At 39.2% G+C, this 21,645-nt stretch overlaps 2 protein-coding genes across 3 annotated transcripts; both read left to right on the top strand.

Moving 5' to 3' along the window:
* Nucleotides 1-1,161: 1,161 nt before the first annotated feature.
* slain1a (SLAIN motif family, member 1a) lies at nt 1,162-19,570 on the top strand. Of its 2 annotated transcripts, XM_063005845.1 has the most exons (9): nt 1,162-1,721; nt 4,662-4,798; nt 8,426-8,554; nt 12,343-12,453; nt 13,122-13,262; nt 14,321-14,647; nt 15,130-15,309; nt 17,424-17,706; nt 18,734-19,570. In XM_063005845.1, the coding sequence occupies exons 1-9, from the start codon at nt 1,312-1,314 to the stop codon at nt 18,807-18,809; spliced, it is 1,794 nt and encodes a 597-aa protein (XP_062861915.1). In that variant the 5' UTR covers nt 1,162-1,311; the 3' UTR covers nt 18,810-19,570. The 2 variants fall into 2 exon arrangements, with proteins under 2 accessions (XP_062861915.1, XP_062861916.1); XM_063005846.1 differs by lacking the exon at nt 8,426-8,554.
* A 543-nt stretch (nt 19,571-20,113) lies between these two features.
* On the top strand, nt 20,114-20,818 carry wu:fc50b12 (uncharacterized protein LOC103911624 homolog). Its single transcript, XM_063006647.1, has 3 exons — nt 20,114-20,151; nt 20,242-20,405; nt 20,584-20,818. The coding sequence occupies exons 1-3, from the start codon at nt 20,131-20,133 to the stop codon at nt 20,816-20,818; spliced, it is 420 nt and encodes a 139-aa protein (XP_062862717.1). The 5' UTR covers nt 20,114-20,130.
* Nucleotides 20,819-21,645: the final 827 nt, after the last annotated feature.

The raw sequence follows: 21,645 nt of genomic DNA, 5'->3' as shown, positions 1-21,645 counted from the left end.
CAGGGCGTATTCACACCTTGTGCCCTGCGTGATGCTGGACTCACTGCAACACTGATCTGATGAAGTGTATAGTTTCATTTTTTTTTTCAAAAGTATTCAAACACTATTATAAATATGTTATGCTTCCTGTATGTATTATAATGGAATACTCAATAAATTTAGAACAGTGTGTTTGGTATTCAGCCATCAATACTTATTAAAGTATTCTTCCCAACAACACAAAACAACATGTTGGTTTTTTAATACAGATCATTTAGTAGGTGTACTTAACTGCTGTGGACTGGTCCGTGTAAAATATTTTATTTATTGTGAATAAGAATGATATATCTGTGGAACTCAATTAACTCAGTGTAAATAAAGCAATTGTACATTAAGACAAAACATAAAGCATTTTAAAATACAAAGCCAGGTTAATCACATTATAAACATGGCTCCCTTAAGGCCCACCACAATCATGACTGCTCACAAACAAAAACATGACTGACTTTTCAAAATGGTCAATAATAGTGTGAAATAGTTGAGAAAATACATTTTTGGTGTACAAAATTCTACCAAAATTCTACCATATGCACCTTTAATAGTGTGTGTGTTTGTGTGTGTGTGTGTGTGTGTGTGTGTGTGTGTGAAAGGGGTGACATACTTTATATGTCACATACTTTATACGTCCCTATGTAAATTATTATAGCAGTACATCATATTAACATAGTTTTATCAATGTTTTATTTACTTACATCAATTATTCATTAACAAAAAAAATTATGCCAAATCTGGGGCTTTGACTGCACATGCGCAGGACTTCAGGAATATTACAGTATTGTCACACAGTGTGCAGCCTACTCTTACAGCCCTATTCTTAACAAATTGCATGGCTTATATTAAAGATTTATTTTCTATACAGTACCTAAAAATGATAAGAAAAAAAAACAGAATCTTGACTGTACACAAAAACATGACTGATTTCCTCTGAAAATGTCCAATAACAGTGTGGTTGCAGTAATTCTACCAAATGCACCTTTAATAGTTTAAACACACTGTTGTAGGAGTACAAGGCTCTCTCTCTCTCTCTGTGTGTGTGTGTGTGTGTGTGTGTGTGTGTGTGTGTGTGTGTGTGTGTGTGTGTGTGTGTAATGTACGGGTTGTGTTTCGAACTGGTGAGGGAGGAGAAAGGGGGCACAGTCGAGCACATCAGCAGCATGTTAAAGAAGCAGCATGTGGTGCAGAAATCCTTTCCACTCACTAAACCCGCTTTACTGACTGAAAACTGAAGCACTGCCATCATTTCATCTGCTCCTGCTTCTTTGTCTCTGTATAATGGAAGCTGTTGTGCTGAACACGCTGCAGGCTGCGATGGCGGCGGACATAAACGGGAACAGCTCGGTGATGGACGCGGAGCTGGAGGTGAAGAAGCTGCAGGAGCTGGTGCGCAAACTGGAGCGCCAAAACGAGCAGCTCAGGACCAGAGCCGCAAACAACTACATCCACAATGGACATGTCCTACCCAGCCAGAGCTGCTCAGCGAACCCTGCGACGGATCACTTTTATTCAGAGAATTATCGTATTTCGGCTCAGACAGCACCGACTGGATCACACAATACAGATCAACAGTACGTGTGTTTTCATGGCCAGACTGGCAGTGATGCTGAGGAAACATTGCTGGACCAGCTGGAGATCTTAGACCTTCATACTCTTCTCAACATCAGCACCGAGTCTGAGGATAAATGGTACTGCAGCCCTGCTCTATTTTCACTGACCTGCTTTCAGACCTGTCATTTGGCATTGCCACCACGTTTTGCCATTGTTTCAACTAGCTACCGAATATTTAAATAAGGGAAATGGTGTTTATATGCATTAATTTGACTTAAATCGGATATCTGGCTCATACTGTAAAATACAAGTCTAACTGTATTTAGGGTGTAGGTGTAGTGGACTGTATAGAATTATACAGGGGTTGGACAAAATAACTGAAACACCTGGTTTTAGACCACAATAATTTATTAGTATGGTGTAGGGCCTCCTTTTGCGGCCAATACAGCGTCAATTCGTCTTGGTAATGACATATACAAGTCCTGCACAGTGGTCAGAGGGATTTTAAGCCATTCTTCTTGCAGGATAGTGGCCAGGTCACTACGTGATGCTGGTGGAGGAAAACGTTTCCTGACTCGCTTCTCCAAAACACCCCAAAGTGGCTCAATAATATTTAGATCTGCTGACTGTGCAGGCCATGGGAGATGTTCAACTTCACTTTCATGTTCATCAAACCAATCTTTCACCAGTCTTGCTGTGTGTATTGGTGCATTGTCATCTTGTGCACCGCCATTGGATGCACATGGTCCTCCAGAATGGTTCGGTAGTCCTTGGCAGTGACGCGCCCATCTAGCACAAGTATTGGGCCAAGGGAATGCCATGATATGGCAGCCCAAACCATCACTGATCCACCCCCATGCTTCACTCTGGGCATGCAACAGTCTGGGTGGTACGCTTCTTTGGGGCTTCTCCACACCGTAACTCTCCCGGATGTGGGGAAAACAGTAAAGGTGGACTCATCAGAGAACAATACATGTTTCACATTGTCCACAGCCCAAGATTTGCGCTCCTTGCACCATTGAAACCGACGTTTGGCATTGGCACGAGTGACCAAAGGTTTGGCTATAGCAGCCCGGCCGTGTATATTGACCCTGTGGAGCTCCCGACGGACAGTTCTGGTGGAAACAGGAGAGTTGAGGTGCACATTTAATTCTGCCGTGATTTGGGCAGCCGTGGTTTTATGTTTTTTGGATACAATCCGGGTTAGCACCCGAACATCCCTTTCAGACAGCTTCCTCTTGCGTCCACAGTTAATCCTGTTGGATGTGGTTTGTCCTTCTTGGTGGTATGCTGACATTACCCTGGATACCGTGGCTCTTGATACATCACAAAGACTTGCTGTCTTGGTCACAGATGCGCCAGCAAGACGTGCACCAACAATTTGTCCTCTTTTGAACTCTGGTATGTCACCCATAATGTTGTGTGCATTGCAATATTTTGAGCAAAACTGTGCTCTTACCCTGCTAATTGAACCTTCACACTCTGCTCTTACTGGTGCAATGTGCAATTAATGAAGATTGGCCACCAGACTGGTCCAATTTAGCCATGAAACCTACCACACTAAAATGACAGGTGTTTCAGTTATTTTGTCCAACCCCTGTATATCTCTACTGTATATACTCCTGAACATGACATTCCTTCTTCTCTAGGTGCCAGTAGATGTTTAGTTTATTTGGCTGTACATGCACATACTTTCAATCCTAATCTATTGTTATTCTCTTAATTTTAATGTCATTTTAAATTATTTTGTTTGATACCGTAGGCCTGTCTAGAGCTAACTCCATGTTGATATTCTGATGCATCAACCCACTGTAATCTTTAATTCACAATCAGATAAAATAGTTTCTCCTAATAAATAAGATTAAATGGTCTTTTTAGCATTTTATTGCTAGAGCCTGAGCAACCAAGAATGTCTTCGTCTTATACCAAGTATCAAAATCAATAGCCTTTTACTGACTGTTCTGGCCTAGATGGATTTGGACATCCCTATCACTAACAACTAGGGATGTCATGATGCATTTTTTTCTTTTTCAATACAACGTAATAGCAAAGCTTGGATTATTGATCAATACAACTGCCCCAAAACACTGCCCCAGTCAGAAAAAAATATCAAAGGTGTGATGATGATGTGGTGTGTTTTAACATGTAGGAGTTTTTATGTGTGTTTTATGTAGGAGGTTCATATGCATAATGTGTTAATATGTTGTTCCTCAACAAGACAAATAATTACAGTCACAATATGAATTCTAAACCAAGATCAGAAAAATCAGAACCAACAAAAGCAGAAGTACCATTAACACAATACTTTCCAATCATTTATAATAATAAAACTGGCATGCAGTCCTTAAGTATTTAACATTTAAATAGTAAACTAAATAACTTCCAGATCTGGTTTGTAGCCATTGACTATATTTAGATACATTTATAAGTTATTCTCACCACTAGGGGCCATAGGGAGTTATTGAGTAAAAAAAGAAGTTCTGCAATGTTTGTTAGCATATCATAGCGTAGCATAGCTGGCAGTACATTTATTTGCTAAGAAACTACAATTTTATGCCAGATGACTATTATACTTTTTTATGGCATTTACATAAAGTGTCACATACTTGATCTGTCTTAATGCACAGAGACTTAGAGAAAATAAAACTACAAACTCAAACTACAAAATCATTACTACAAAAACACAATCTATACTTTTTATTTGTATTAGCCTAATAGTATATGTTGACCAAACCAGAACTAGAGCTAAAATTGTAGCCTGTTCACTATTTCATAAATAAAACACGTTTGTGTTTTGAATACTAATTTTCAGTATTAGATCAGAACATTGCTAATTATAACTCAGAACCATCTTATGCACTTATAAATGACAACAAATCAATACATTTTACATGTTCTCAAGGACCATGCAGATATATTGGAAATGTACAAAAGTATTTATCAAATACATTTAGTGAATTAAATGTTTACATCTTTGAACTTAAAGTTGCCAAAAGCATTTAGTGTAATCTTGAATAGTCTTTTCAGCACAGTTACAACAACTGTTACAACTTTCGTTTTTTATCATTTATCTCCAGGTTATATGTGTCTCCAAAAGCGAAGATGTTTTCTCGGTCAATGCTCAACCCTCTGCAATGGTGTAGACAAGGGCTTGACAACCCCACACCTGAAATGGAGTTAGCTAAGCATTCCTTATGCTACCGACTAGACCAGGGTATGGTAACCATCTTTCTCTGTGTTCTACATTACAGCCTTAAAGACACTTACACAGTACACCCTAAATGTAATTAAAGAGCCAAAACATGTTTGTTGTCTGCTGTCATATATCTGCTCATTAAGTATTTCAGGGTTCTGGTGGGTCCAATTCATTTGGCGAAATGCAGGAAACACCCCGGACAGGTCACACTCACTCACATTTTTTAGTAGTTCTAATTGTCCTGACTGCATGTCTTTGTACTTGTTTAAAATACAGAGTACCAGGTGTCCCAATTATGTTTACTGGCTGTATTTTAATGGCCGTTTGACTCCCAATTTGACAGTCAAAATAAATGGTTTTTTTTTTCAGTTTAGGGGTCCAGAATCAGACTTGAGTAGGCAGTGTGGCTTCTTGATTTTTAAGGTTAAGGAAATATGTTTGCAGTAATTAGTAAACATGTAGTGTTAATTTTTAGCCATATTCTATGAAACATTTAATTAATATACTGTATATTGTATAACTTACTCATACATTTGAGTCATGTTTGTTTATTTAAGCATGCAGTTAGCACAATGTTAAGCTGAAAAATAGAAGCTTCCTCTACTTGTTAGCTATGTTAGCCTTGTTGTTTTTAACATGAGTTGGATTATTTCAGACCTATAAGATAAAGGAAGAATTGTGTACATTTTATTTTTGGCTAAGTTACATCCTAAATTTCTGACCTGATTAAAGAAGGTAGAATCTACCTTGACAGATATGGTTGGCAGAGAGAGCATGGAGGAGCAGATGATTGACATGTTGGTTAACTCACAGTCACCTCTGCCTCGTTAAGCATTAAATCACTCCAGGTGAAGGTTTTTGTATTTATCACGGTTTCTTTCTCATATATTTGCCAATCTTCTGTTGGAAACCTGTCTTTCTCTTCAAACCATGATGCTGGGCTCAGATCAGTGCACCAGTTGTTGGGGTTAGGTGCTCCTGCATTGCCATTCCAAGCTTGTTCTGGGTTTTCTTTACTTCCTCTCTTTTTCCAAGAAATTGACTGCTCCAGGGAGTCTAAACAGCTTGCTATATTGTAACAAGCAGTTTTAATTTCTGCACTATCCCTTTTCTATTCACTTTCTCCATCCCTGCGGATGTTTTTGTCTTTCATTTGTTACTTTGTTTCTGTTGTTGTGTTCACCTCTGTATTTTTCCTTTGCCACTTTTGTTTTGTGGCTTTTTAGCCACAGTATAGTTCTACCTTGGTTAAGCATCCTACATTGTGAGTTCATTTTCAGTTCTTGCAGGTGGCCTCAGTGGCGAGGCGTGATCTGTCCCGTTACAGTAGATGATAATAAAATCTGTTTATATTGGGCTGTTGGGTTTGAGGTAAAAGTTGAACTTATGCTTTTTCATTTTAATTATACATTGTTATTTTTAGTAATCTCTTTGCCAATTGAGATAATTGTAAATTGTACATTTACTAACAGCCTGTAGAAACTAATAATAATAATAAGCAATAAATAGAATTATTTGCCTGTTAGGTAATATGAATTGGAGGTAATTTTTCTTCACTTGCATAATAGGAGTTAATAGGTGCTATTTTTGTAAACCATCTGTTATGGATGAATTTGCTATGGCTACTGTTCTTTTAAAAGTCATTATATAACATGATCAGTACAATAAATGCAAAGAATCAGCAAAGCCAGATTAAAGGTTGATTATACAATGATGTAATTGCTATTAGACCTGGATATAATAACAAAGCATCCTAAAAGATTAGTGATATGGACAGTTTATCCTTTAAATGAGCATTCTATTACATTTATAAACATTCTGTTCATAACATATTAAGTTCTGGTTACCTTTGAAATATATGTGCCTGTAATAACCCTTATCAATAGAAACAACACCATATAAATATTCACAGATTGCTTTGTGTATTTTTCTGTACTCGGCTGCCTTCAGATTAGTGCTGAAATATTTGATACTGTCTTTTGCAGTAGCGGGGGAGAACGGTTACCATAGAAACTATGACTTTATTAACCCTTGCAGGTAAACTGGAGCGATAAATCAGTACCCCGGCTTTCTTTTTCATGATGGCGGCATTTTTTTTAGTCAGTTAGCCTGTTTTATTTGGATCAGTGTATAAATAAACACCGACATGCTTTTACAGAGGAGCATGGTGTTTAGTTTTGCCCTTTCATTGCTGTTGAAAGGACAGATTGAGCAAGATTGGCTCAGCACCGTGAGGTCATGAATACAGCTTTGTTTAAGCAGTCTCTGGGAAGCCCCTTTGTTCTTGTGGGTAGCAGTGAATGCCCATTTTCATGTAGTTTTTAGAAGGACTAATTATGTAAGATATACCAAAATAACATTGCTCTGTTTGCCTGCAAAAAATTTATAAGTAGCTGATTTGTCTATACAAAATGCATTCCATTCCTGATTAGATTCATTTCTAACAGCATTCGCCATAACAAATGCTCCCAAAAGCAAGAATTGTAATAAAATTGCCCTGTTTTATCCTATATCCTGTCCAAAATTAATTTGGGAGGTACGAGTGGGTATTTTCCATTAATAATTTTTTTGGTGTTACATTTTTTATTTTATTTCTTTTCTTTTCTTTTCTTTTTTTCTTTCTTTTCTTTTTTTCTTATTTTTTTTCTCCCTTTTTAGCGCATCCAATTGTCCGATTGCATCATTCTTCCTCTCCACCAATGCCGATCCCTGCTCTGATTGAGGAGAACAAAGCTAACCCACACCCCCTCCGACACGTGGGCAGCATGCCGTATGCATCTTATCACCTACACTTTGACGAGTGCAGTGCAGCTCAGCACTGTGTACGGAGAGACACACTCTGAGAGCACTTTTTTCTCATCTCTGTGCAGGCACCATCAATCAGCCAGCAGAGGTCGTAATTGCATTAGTTATGAGAGAGAGACCCTATCCGGCTTAATTTTACATTTACATTTTCTGCATTTAGCAGACGCTCTTATCCAGAGCAACTTACAGAAGTGCTTCCATAGTAAACATTTCATTTCTCAAGTTTTAGTAAACAACAGTCAAAGAACACAAATCTGCTGAAACTTGTTAGAACCTGGGTTTAATCCCACCCATATCTGAACAACAGGCCAATCGTTGTTCATGTGGCCGCTCAGCCTAGACGGCAGGCAGAGCTGATATTTGATACGATGTATTCGAGATCCCAGCTCTGGGATCCAGGGTGTTTTTCTTACCGCTGCGCCACCTGAGCGGCCCCTTTTATTTTATTTTTAACTGGATTTACTACTTCATCCCTTAATCTAATTATTTCCAAATTCCTATTGTAAATACACTGCACAACCCCCTAATCTGATCAAGGAATCTAGTGTTAGACTGCTGTACCACCTGAGTCCCAAGTTTTCATTTTCATCAACTGCTATCTCCTGATTAGGGTTATGAAAACACTGACAGCAGAGCTGTTCATCACAATGGAAAGAGCGTTAGTCCGTCACAATCCCTCCCCTCCCCAGATATAGCCAATCATATCTGTGTAGACATCTGCACTGTTCAGTAGAAAAAAGGATTTTTAATGTAAGTTTTAAGTGCATAAGTATGTGTACATTTGTGATGATACCCTATATGAACAGTAACTTACTAACATAATTTCTGATTTTTCCTTAGCCAAAAGATGGAGAGGAGTTCTCTCTGGCAGTTTACCATCTTTGTTAGCTTACAGACCTGTAGAGGGACACTCCTCATTAAGCATCTCTACTAAATCCTTTACTAAACCTGCACTAACTGAACAAACAGGTAACAGCATTGATACAGCTATACTAACAGATGAAATAACAAGCAATGTACATTTCTGTAATGCTTTACATACTATTCACTACTATAGTCAAGGTATCCAGGGTCATGACAATGTATTTTCTTTATATTTGCATATTTGTCAGATTAAATGGTTTTAGATTCCAATACAAAATGTAATACAAGCCTGGGAGAACACAATGAACCTCAAAACAGTTTTTAAATATTGTTTCATTTTTTTGAAGATAAAAGATCATGCAGCACTTATATTAGCTGGTAAAAAATAATTGTACCACCTTTAGAAGCAACTGCAACCACATGCTTCCAAAAACTGGAGACCGTAGATACTGGTGGATACTTGTGGTTACTGGCTCTCACTGTGGTTTGCTGGAATCCCTGGGCCTTAGCAATGACTTTGTAAACCTTTTCAGACTGGTAGTTTTTAATTAACGTGGCATCATGTGCTGTTTTTTTAGAGCTTCTAGTGTGCTTCACATTGCCAGACAGGTTCTAATTAAGTGATGTTTACATTCAACAACCTGGGTCTGGCTAGTAAAATCAAACCCAACTGTCAGTTAAATTTGGTTAGCATAGGATGAGGTTGGGCTGCATTTTTCCTTCAATAAATAAAATCATTATTTTAAAAAAGCATTTCGAAACTCGGCTGGGTGCCATCTGGTGGGCACAATTGGCAGTGCCTGCAGCAGATACTAATTGGCCACCATATCTGCAGGGTGGGAGCCGGACTATGTGTGTGTGGGGGGGGGTTCTTCATACTCTGTGTAAGGACCCTGATTGGCGGAAGAGACACCTGTGCAGAATGCAGGGGCTAGAAGAGAAGGGCTGTACACGTGTCGAAAGAGGCTTGTACAACGACGTGCTCTCCTCGGATGCAATCGGGTATCCCTCAGCAGCGGAAGATAGATTGAGTAAGCTAAATCAGGAGGAAAATGGGGAGAAAAAGGCAGCTTGTATTTACTTGGGTTTTCTTTGTCTAATATTAAAAGTAGTTTGATGATTTGAAACATATAAATGTGGCAAACAAATATATATACAGTATATACAGTGTATCACAAAAGTGAGTACACCCCTCACATTTCTGCAGATATTTAAGTATATCTTTTCATGGTACAACACTGACAAAATGACACTTTGACACAATGAAAAGTAGTCTGTGTGCAGCTTATATAACAGTGTAAATTTATTCTTCCCTCAAAATAACTCAATATACAGCCATTAATGTCTAAACCACCGGCAACAAAAGTGAGTACACCCCTAAGAGACTACACCCCTAAATGTCCAAATTGAGCACTGCTTGTCATTTTCCCTCCAAAATGTCATGTGATTTGTTAGTGTTACTAGGTCTCAAGTGTGCATAGGGAGCAGGTGTGTTCAATTTAGTAGTACAGCTCTCACACTCTCTCATACTGGTCACTGAAAGTTCCAACATGGCACCTCATGGCAAAGAACTCTCTGAGGATCTTAAAAGACGAATTGTTGCGCTACATGAAGATGGCCAAGGCTACAAGAAGATTGCCAACACCCTGAAACTGAGCTGCAGCACAGTGGCCAAGATCATCCAGCGTTTTAAAAGAGCAGGGTCCACTCAGAACAGACCTCGCGTTGGTCGTCCAAAGAAGCTGAGTGCACGTGCTCAGCGTCACATCCAACTGCTGTCTTTGAAAGATAGGCGCAGGAGTGCTGTCAGCATTGCTGCAGAGATTGAAAAGGTGGGGGGTCAGCCTGTCAGTGCTCAGACCATACGCCGCACACTACATCAAATTGGTCTGCATGGCTGTCACCCCAGAAGGAAGCCTCTTCTGAAGTCTCTACACAAGAAAGCCCGCAAACAGTTTGCTGAAGACATGTCAACGAAGGACATGGATTACTGGAACCATGTCCTATGGTCTGATGAGACCAAGATTAATTTGTTTGGTTCAGATGGTCTCAAGCATGTGTGGCGGCAATCAGGTGAGGAGTACAAAGATAAGTGTGTCATGCCTACAGTCAAGCATGGTGGTGGGAATGCCATGGTCTGGGGCTGCATGAGTGCAGCAGGTGTTGGGGAGTTACATTTCATTGAGGGACACATGAACTCCAATATGTACTGTGAAATACTGAAGCAGAGCATGATCCCCTCCCTCCGGAAACTGGGTCACAGGGCAGTGTTCCAGCATGATAATGACCCCAAACACACCTCTAAGACGACCACTGCTTTATTGAAGAGGCTGAGGGTAAAGGTGATGGACTGGCCAAGCATGTCTCCAGACCTAAACCCAATAGAACATCTTTGGGGCATCCTCAAGCGGAAGGTGGAGGAGCGCAAAGTCTCGAATATCCGCCAGCTCCGTGATGTCGTCATGGAGGAGTGGAAAAGCATTCCAGTGGCAACCTGTGAAGCTCTGGTAAACTCCATGCCCAGGAGAGTTAAGGCAGTTCTGGGAAATAATGGTGGCCACACAAAATATTGACACTTCAGGAACTTTCACTAAGGGGTGTACTCACTTTTGTTGCCGGTGGTTTAGACATTAATGGCTGTATATTGAGTTATTTTGAGGGAAAAATAAATTTACACTGTTATATAAGCTGCACACAGACTACTTTTCATTGTGTCAAAGTGTCATTTTGTCAGTGTTGTCCCATGAAAAGATATACTTAAATATTTGCAGAAATGTGAGGGGTGTACTCACTTTTGTGATACACTGTATATACTGTATATATACTGTATATATATATATATATATATATATATATATATATATATATATATATATATATATATATATATATATATATATATATATATATATATGTAGTATGTGTATTGACGTTTGCTCTAAAAAGGAGGGCTATCTCATATCATCTTATACAACTAAGCAGTGAATATCAATAATTGGCTTTGTGGGAATCATGTACAAAAGTCACCATATCGCATCTGTTCTCTGTAAAACGCACCAACAAAGACACAGACATATGTATGAGCATGCTTATTATTGTATATATTTATATGTGCAATTTATGTGTTCACTTTCTCATAAAATGTTTGCTAATAATACCTAAAAATTGGACACTTACAAAGCACTTTATTAGGTACCCCAATCTGTTATGTACATTCCTGTATTATTAGTACAACTACGATACAGATGAAATTTGTGGATATGCGTTTACTGTTGCTTTGTACACTTTGTCTATTAATAGAAAAGAACCCACATAGGACCCCCCCTTAGCAGATGTAATTTGGCAGTAAACTTAGTAGAGCAATGACACTAACGTGATAATAACATGGTAGTGCGTCTTGTACTTGTCTAAGTGTAGCAGGTGCAGCAGTGTTGTTGAGATTTGTAAACACCTCCATGTTAACTCAGAGAGGAGAACAGTTCTGTAACCACAAACATAAAGTCAGCAGCATTCTGGGATCAGAAAGTATTTATTTATAAAAATCAAAAATTGATAATAGTCTCTAACAGTTCACAGTTCACTGACAATGAGTTGTATTTATAAAACCCAACAACACTGTTGCACCTGATACAATTATAGAGGAACAGTGCACAGTACCATGTAATTACCATGTTAGTCACATTACAGTGCTGACTTTGGTCCTCTTTTGATTGATAAATGGGGAACCGGGTGGGTGACAGTTCATCTGTATGGTACACTACATACTACATACACATATAACATAGGTGTACCTAATAAAGTGCTCAATGAGTGTATGATGACCACATTATCACATTATTTAAAGTCTGGTAAACTCATTTAATGAGCCATTTCTCATGTCTTCTTTTATTTAGTGCCATCCTCTCCATCCAGCCACTGCTCGCTCCAGCCACCTCCTAAAGGGAGGAGTTGCGGTGGCCTGGCCGAGAGATCTCCCTCATTCCTCTATCACACGGCTACTTACAGTAAGCCTGACCCATTGACCCATCTTTCATCCTAGGACGAGGCATGGCAGCCTAGCTAATGTTTCATTATTACCAAAAATATATGACCTAATATATTTTTGATCTTGTAACAAATGATGTCTTATTTAAAATGTATAAAAGCATTACCAGTATACACTATATGGCCAAAAGTATCTGGACACCTAACCATGAGCTTGTTCGATGTCCCATTTCAAAAACAAATGGTATGAAAACCAAGTGATCTTTTGAGCTATAACAACTGCCACTCTTCTGACTAGGCTTCTCACAAGACTTTGAAGTATGTCTGTGTCTGTGAGAACTTGTGCCCATTCAGTCAAAAGAGCATTGTATGGCTGGGCAATGATGTTGGTCAAGAAAGCTTCAAGTGATGTTCCAGTTTATTCCAAAGCTTTTCAGTGGGGCTGAGGTCAGGACTCTACAGGGACACAGTCATGCTGGAACAGTAAAGGGCCTTCCCTAAACTGTTGCTGCAAACTTGAAAGCACGTAATTTCCTTTATATAATTGATTTATTACACCTGTTAGCAATTGTAATGGGTGAAACACATTAATTCAAAAATTAGAATGAGTGTCCCAATACTTTTGTCCATATAGTGTAAAATCTAACAGCTAAGCTTTTATTAATGCCAAAAACCATTTAAATTGTAGATTACGGCCGTCCACATGCTGCTGTCAGCCCACAGTCTTCCTTAAACAATGACTTCAGCATCCCAGAGCTGAACAGTGACATGGACTACAAGCTGCAAGACATGACGGATGTCCAGGTCATGGCACGGCTACAGGAGGAGAGTAAGTCTATTTTAACATCAGCTTTATTATATTTGTATACTCGGGAATGATTCTAACCTATAGACTCATAGCAGGATTTAAATGTCTCGTGATAACTAAAAGTAAATGGGCAGGGTGTAGCACCTGCAATAATTAGAATTCAACCCAATACACAGGATGCTTAAGCAAGGCAGAACAACATTTGGTTAAAAAGCCACAAACGAAAATGGTAAAGGGAAAATAAAAGTGGTGGCCAAAGTAAAAGAAACAAACAAAGTAACAAATGAATGACACAAAAACATCTGCAGCCCACATTGAATAAAGTGGGTAGAACAGGGATAGTGGGCCGCTCAGGTGGCGCAGCGGTAAAAACACACGCTGGAACCAGAGCTGGGATCTCAAATACATCGTATCAAGTCTCAGCTCTGCCTGCCGTGTCGGAGGGGGCGTGGGTTAGCTTCGTTCTCCTCAATCAGAGCGGAGATCGGTGGAGAGGAAGCATGACGCACTCGGGCAATTGGACGCGCTGAAAGGGAGAAAAAGGGGAGAAAATGCATTAAAAAAAAAAAATATATATATATATATATATATAAAGAATAGGGATAGTGCAGAAATGTATACTTTAAAGTAGCTCTGCCCTCACAAAGTGATTTTGCCGCTCATCTTTTGTAGTTGTGGCCTAAAGCAGGGTATTTCGAACCCTAAGTCACGAACATTTATACTCATTTAATCTTTCCACTGATTTAGAACAATGATTGGATGGCCTCAGACAACTGCTTGATTTGCCAATAACTGGAGTATTAGCATATTTGTTGGTTTAGGCAAACACAGGCAACATCAGTATGTGAATAATGTATGTGATTAAAAAATCTAAGCTATATAGTGAAGACGTTCATTGCTACCACTAATAGCAGCTGAGAAATGTCGTTCAGCAGATTTTGTCTTCAAAGACAGACTAAACTATACAAATAAGATGGAAATACAGTATTGATTGTCAGTTATTGTTAGCAAATTTTGCCTTCACTGTTCTTCTGACTAATATTCCGATACGCTGTTTGCTTGCATGTTTGTGCGTTTAGGTTTGCGTCAGGAGTATGCCACTACCTCAGCCACTAGCGCACGTCGCAGCTCCAGCTTCTCTGTGCACTCAGGTTTGCGTCGCCCAGAGAGGACCACCATGAGAATGGAAGAAGAGGAGGAGGAGGATTATGATGATTTGCCACCTCCTCAGCCAAGGCTTTTCCGTACAAGCTCTATGCAGCGCAGTGTGTCCCACTCGTACAACCTGTCCAGTCTTAGAGAGTCACGCTGCTGCAGCTCCTCTAGCACACAGTACCTCAGCAGCCTCAGTCCCAGCACGGCTAGCTACACAACCGCAGAAACACCGAGTTACCGCACCAGCACAGGTCAGCACTCTGCACAGCAACTGACACAACATTAAGCATCTGCTTTGTTTACATGGATGACTATGCATGTAGAGGTGTAGACAAGTATACAGGCAGGGCAACAGACAGACGATACATGAACTGTAATTTTACCTTGTATTTATAGCAAATGTGACATTTTGTCATATTTTATTGATGGAAATCACAACACATTCATTAACTGACTGACATCAATTGACCAATGAATTATTTCGTTTTTAATTATGAATGGGTGAATGGCAGTTCATGGCAGCCTTTGACTTCAAATGCACAGCAAATGCTCGCCTGTCTAAGCCAAAGATGAAAGAAAGCTCAGCATATGCTAGGTCAGGTATTAGAGTTGCTAGCCTGTAAAAATGTAGATTATTAATGTTTGCAAGGACAAAACATATTTCTCAGTGTTACATGAAATATTTGAGTGTTTTTTATGTGTACCTGATGTTCTTTGTATTTTATACTTGTAGACACACTGAGGAGGAGTATGCCAAATCTACTGCGAGCTCCCAGCATGCTTTCTGTGCCCAGTGTGCCAAGTGTTGCTTCCCCTGCCAGTCACACAGCTTTTTCATCTTTTCAACCTTCGTCACTACGCAGCAGTCAGAGTTTTGACTCCTCAAGCGGGCTTGCCAAACTTCAGTCTGCAAGTAAGTTCAACACTATTATTATTATTATCACGCAGACATTTCAAACTGAATTGGATATAATGGAGTGGCTGTACTCAAGGTAAAATGACACAAGCATAGGAGGAAGCTAATACAAAAATATAACACACAATACTAAATTACAGATTACAACAATACAAAATTATGCAAATTTAAAAGAAGACATGTCTCTGTACCGAAATCCTTTTTAGACAAATATGTGTGGGTTACCAGCACCAAGTTTCTGAACTCCTCGGTTTGAAACACGGTGTTGCTACCGGTCAGCTGGGTGCCATCTGGCGTGCATAATTGGCAGTGCCTTCAGCAGATACTAATTGGCCACAGTATCTGCAAGGTGGGGGCCGGACTATGTGTGGGTGGGTCTTCATCAGGTAAGGACCCTGATTGGCGGAAGAGACACCTGTGCAGAAAGCATGGGCGGGAAGAGGAGGGCTGTACATGTGTCGGAAGAGATGTGTACAGCAACGTGCTCTCCTTGGATGCAATCTGGTATCTGTCAGCAGTGGAAGACAGAATTTAGTGCGCTAAATTGGGAGGAAAATGGGGAGAAAATGCATTTAAAAAAATTATAAAATAATAAAATATGTGGTGCTGGTGCTGGGTTTTCCCAAAACTCATGACCTCAAGGTGTCAGGAATACATGTAATTGCAAGTGTGTTCCACTGTCTGACAATGTGTGGTACCCACAATATATAAAGTTATGAAATAGTTATGAAAAAGTTTAGGGGAAAGCTCATGGCTGATATTTTTTCCCCACTCCTAATTACCTATATATTTATTTATTTATTAGGATTTTAACGTCATGTTTTTACACTCTTTGGTTACATTTATGACAGAAACGTTAGTTGCTCATTACATAAGATTCACAAGTTTAATGTCAGACACAGTCATGGACAATTTTGTATCTTCAATTCACCTCACGGAGGAAACCAGAGCTCCCGGAGGAAACCCAGGCAGGCATGGGGAGAACATGCAAATTCCACACAGAAAGGACCCGGACCGCCGCACCTGAGGATTGAACCCAGAACCATTTTGCTGTGAGGCGACAGTGCCGCCCGGAATGATGGGTAAATATGTAGGCGGGCAGCACAAGGGCTTCTTGGGCAGCACTGTCGCCTCACAGCAAGAAGGTCCTGGGTTCGATCCCCAGGTGGGGCGGTCCGGATCCTTTCTGTGTGGAGTTTGCATGTTCTCCCCTTGTCTACGTGGGTTTACTCCGGGTGCTCCGGTTTCCTCCCACAGTCCAAAGACATGCAAGTGAGGTAAATTGGAGATACAAAATTGTCCATGACTGTGTTTGATATAACCTTGTGAACTGATGAACCTTGTGTAATGAGTAACTACCGTTCCTGTCATGAATGTAACCAAAAAGTGTAAAAACATGACGTTAAAATCCTAATAAACAAACAAACAAACAAACCCATAGTTCCTTTCCCTTTCACTTGATGAATCCTCTCAACCAGCTCCTTATTTCCTGCACAGCTCCTTTGTTTCTTAAATAGACAATAAAAAGCTGGGGGGCATGTGCTTGGCCAACCCAAACTCCAGCCTGATATCTTCTAAGTTACCCTATCTTTCTGTACAGTCTCATAATCACTCATCAGTCACATTAGTTGTAGGGGTGACCTACATTCGTAAATTCACCATGATGGTCATATTTTATATTTAATATTTTTTTATTTTTTTATTTTATATTTTTTGTTTTTTTATTTTATATTTTTTGTTTTTTTATTTTATATTTTTTACTTTTATATTTTATATTACGATATTAAATTTAGTTTAGGTAAATTTTTAATTATTTCATTAACCTATTGACTGACAGAAGAAAAGAAATGTCAGTCAGAAATGCAATTTAATTCATGTTCAACAGCTGATGTTTTATTTAAATTGAAAGCAAAGCGACGGCTCATTTGCACAGTTAAACTTGTTCTTACCCTCAGTGACCAATTCTGTTTACAGATGTTGAAAGTGTGTTGATGTTCTAAGCCAAAGAGGAAAAACGTTTATTATGTATTTGTGATATTTACATGTTACAGATGAACCTATTATCAGCCTATTCATTCAAATTGAATTTAATTTACTGTTCCTTATCTCAGTTCCTTCCCCAGGTCAGCTGCAGCAACGAGTGCAAAGCATAGGCAACTTCTCCACAGCAACACGACAACCAGTGAAGGCCACAGCCTACGTTAGTCCAACTATACAGGGTCCCATTACCATGCCTTCATCTGTTAGTTTAAACTCACTCTCCAGCATTAGTTCTGTCAAACTCAGTAAACCCAGCACTTCATCTTCTACCAGTCGCAGTTCTTTACCTCGCCCGGCCTCCTTCATTGGTACGAGTGGAACCCCACGCAGCAAGATAGCTCAGCCAGCGCGCAGGTAATCACTGTTTGTAATTTAATTTGAAATGTATGCCTTCATTGCCGTAATTCTATTAAATATGTCAAGCTAAATGGTTTGGTCTGAATTGAATATTGTAACGTGGTGATTTAATAAGTGCCCTACTGCATTGCTCATTTGGCCAGCAGAGGTGTAAATTTCTCTTAATTAACATTCACCTGCGCTAATTCGCTCCAGGTGGACGTTTTTCCATATGTCACGGTTTCTCACTCTCAGACCAGCTCCAGCTCCTTCAGTAACAAGGTGGGTTGTGCCTCGTGAGTGAACTGCAGTGAATTAAAGCCCTTCACCTACAAGAAAAAGAATCCATGTGCAAGGTATTTACCCAGGTAGAACAACACTGTTCTACCTAAAGCTGCACTAAAAAAGTGGACAAATAATTAAGGTGGCCAAAATAACATAAACAAAATAAACAAATGAAACAAGGATAGTGCAGAAGTAAGATCTGGTTGTCACAATTTAACAGGCTGATCGGCCATCTTTGACAACCCAGTTCTCAGCAAAAAGGAAACATAGAGAAGCTTCAGAAACCGGCCAGTTCCATCAAACCGCATGTGGCACCCCAATCCCGCCAACTGACGCAGACTGCACATAACTTGGATTCATGGGCAGGGTCCACTCTGAAAAAGGGTGGTTCCATCATTTGTCACAAAATGCTGTGACACCTGGTGAGTTCTCAGAAAGAAATAAGTGTGCTGGCATCGCACGCCAGTGGAAAGCCGGACTGGAGCAAGCCTGGTGTCATGGCTTCATAGAAATAGTAGGAGGAGCTTACAAGAGGGAGAAGCCGTTATATATAGAAAAACTTCCACCTGGAGCGAAATTTCAGCTCGCAAGGTACAGTTGATTGTCAATTAAGAGAAACTGACACATCGCAGAAGGACATGACTCTTAACATGGCTAACTAATAAACTACTGTGGCAGCTGCCATGTCACAAATATGTGCACATTGTCAATGGTTTTGAGTGTTTGTTTTATTTCAAATGTCTTTGTTTTTCCTGTTTAGTTTGCTGACACCCCCAAAGAGTATCGCTACTCTGAGTACCCTGCGTGATACAAGCTGGAAGGATGGATGCTATTAACGTTGGAGAAACAGTGCCCTCCAAAATGTCCCAACAGGGTTTGAGACCCAGCTGGCTGGGTCAAGTTGTTGTTCACAAACTACTAAAACAGAACAAAAAGTGTTATTATAATTGGTGTTATTAGGCAATTAGCAGATCTGATTTAATTAATAAATTATACAAACAAAAACTGCAATATGCCCCAGTGACCAAAAATGTTGATAACATTATGCAAATGATGTTTACATCAGATTTTCCCTAATTACTTTTTTCACTGTTTATAATTACACAAAACATGTATGAAGTGAGATTATAATGATCATGCAAATATTGTTCGTTTTTAATGTCTAATGTTACATAAATTAAGGTCATAAGAAATGTACTGACTGCCACATGGCGCTCTTACTGTTAATCTTAGAACTACTAGCTTAAGCACAGTGGTTTCTTTATACAAAGCATATGTAGTTCTACTAAACATTTTCTCTTTAAACGTTTCTAAGAAAGCACCTTTAACAAATACATAAGTGATAAAATTACATTATAACTGTGAAAGATTTGGTATTTCAGTAACTACAAATGACAGGTTGGTCATTAGCAGTATTGCACACGAATCATATGGTTTTTGGCATTTATCTTGCAACATGCATAATTGTATGTTTACAAGATGCTCATGTGAAGGAGCATTGCTAATAAATTGCACATATAAAAAAATCTTTGTAAATAACATGACTGGAATTCAATTGAGTGTATTTTAACACTGAAATAAAGGTTTTTCAACCATCTTTCTTTGCTTGAACTGGTTCATGAGGGAATGATACACTATTTGCTGTGACAAGATGTTTTATATAGATTACAGACTTTGGCAGATTAGGTGTTGCACAGCAACATGGGTTCTGGGGAACAGGGTTTGAGCCACCTCCGACCCTTTTTTGTAAGGTGTTTCACATGATATTCTCCAGATACTCTGGGTTTGACCTCACAAACTTACACAGACAGTGAATTGGCTGAACTAATTCGAAATTCGAAGTTTAGCAACTGCATTCTCAGGGAGTACCCAAGTGTCCCTAGGTAAGTCACATTAAGTTAAGTGGACATGACTAACTGAGGTTAATTTCTAACAGGTTAGGTTTGTGTCGGAGAATCTCCATGGTGACTCCAAACCAGAGCAAAAACATAGCTATTTATGCCCAGCATCTTACAGTAAGTGCTACAAGTGTACTTTTCTTTGATACTCGCAAAGCACAATAAATAGTATAGTAGGTAAAACAGAGCACTCATTGACTTTTGTTATTTTTTTGAGACAATCTTGAACTCGAAGGATTTAAAGACATTAGTGAAGAAAATGCCAAGCAAAGCTCAAGAGGTAAGTCATGTAAAACCTGGACTAAAAGTGTGAGAAATAAAAATAATTAAGAGTATCTTTAGCAGTTAAGACTTTGTTTATGTCTTTCAGGATGCTGTGATTAATATGAAATATATACTAGACATTTCAAAGCAGTTGGGCTTTGAGTGGCCAGTACTTGCTTATGAGTTGGGTTTTACAAGAAATGAAGTCAGGCAGTTTCATGCCACATCAAAAGAAAAGAGGGATCAGGCTAAAAGCATGCTGGAATCCTGGTAGGTCACACTGGTTAGGTGTGCATGTGGTATTAAGCAGTTATAGGTAAGATTCTAAAGGCTGCAATGTAGTCTTTATGTTTAAATAAAGGGAAGGTAGTATGTATAAGTTCATAAATCATATCTTTATTTCATGTTTTTGTAAGGACGTATACGTTTGACTTGTCTTATCAAACAGGTATGAGCGATCTTGGGATAAGCCTAATAAAACTAAAGTGCTGCAGGATGGTCTGGAACGTGCTGGTCGTAGGGATCTGGCCGAAAGACTTCGCTGTCTGCACTGGGGCCATCAAAAACTCAGCCGGAGAGTTGAGCTACCGTCTGCCTTTCCATTTCTCATTACTGTCCACAAAACAATAGACAACAAGGATGCCCTGCGCAGAATAAATGAACTTAACCGCAGTTACCATTAAAATTACTAGTTGAAAAGTATGATCCATGGTTTTTGTTTAGTTGTCCTGAATAATTTAAAGAGTATATGGAAAAATTATACAGAAACAGAATTTCATTAAATACCATTCTTACAACGCTTGCAGAAAATGAAGACTATTTTGTATATTTACACTGCTTTGTAGTCTCCATAGGCTGGAGTTTATTTATTTATTAGGATTTTAACATCATGTTTTACACTTTCCTGTTACATTCATGACAGGAAATGGTAGTTACTCATTACACAAGGTTAATTAGTTCACAAGGTTATAGCAAACACAGTCACGGACAATTTAGTGTCTCCAATTCACCTCACTTACATGTCTATGGACTGTGGGAGGAAACCGGAGCACCCGGAGGAAACCCATGCGGACACGGGGAGAACATGCAAACTCCACACAGAAAGGACCCGGACCGCCACACCTGGAGATCGAACCCAGGACCTTCATGCTGTGAGGCGACAGTGCTACCCACTTAGCCACCATGCCCATAGGCTGGAGTATTCCTGTGTTATGTTGGCCTGCCTCAATTACTACATAGTCATCTAATCACAATAATGTAAAGTAATGATTTTTTGAGATTAGCTAAATTAATTGTCATATTCAGCAGTGCTAATTTCATGTATTGGCAAGGAAAAGGGTTATTATAGTAACGTATAAGTAACATTATTAATAATAATAAAAACGTAGTACTAGCAGTAATAGTAGTAGTAATAGTGATAGTACTAATAATACTAATAAGAATAATAATCACTAAATCATATTGTATTCTTTATTGTCAGTCATTGTCTTTAAATTATATGCTATTTGTG

The sequence above is a fragment of the Trichomycterus rosablanca genome, chromosome 12, assembly GCF_030014385.1.
Source record: "Trichomycterus rosablanca isolate fTriRos1 chromosome 12, fTriRos1.hap1, whole genome shotgun sequence".
In the NCBI taxonomy this organism is placed as follows: Eukaryota; Metazoa; Chordata; class Actinopteri; order Siluriformes; family Trichomycteridae; genus Trichomycterus; species Trichomycterus rosablanca.
Note: the sequence above shows the minus strand (reverse complement) of the source record. Positions and strands in the feature narration are given on the sequence as shown.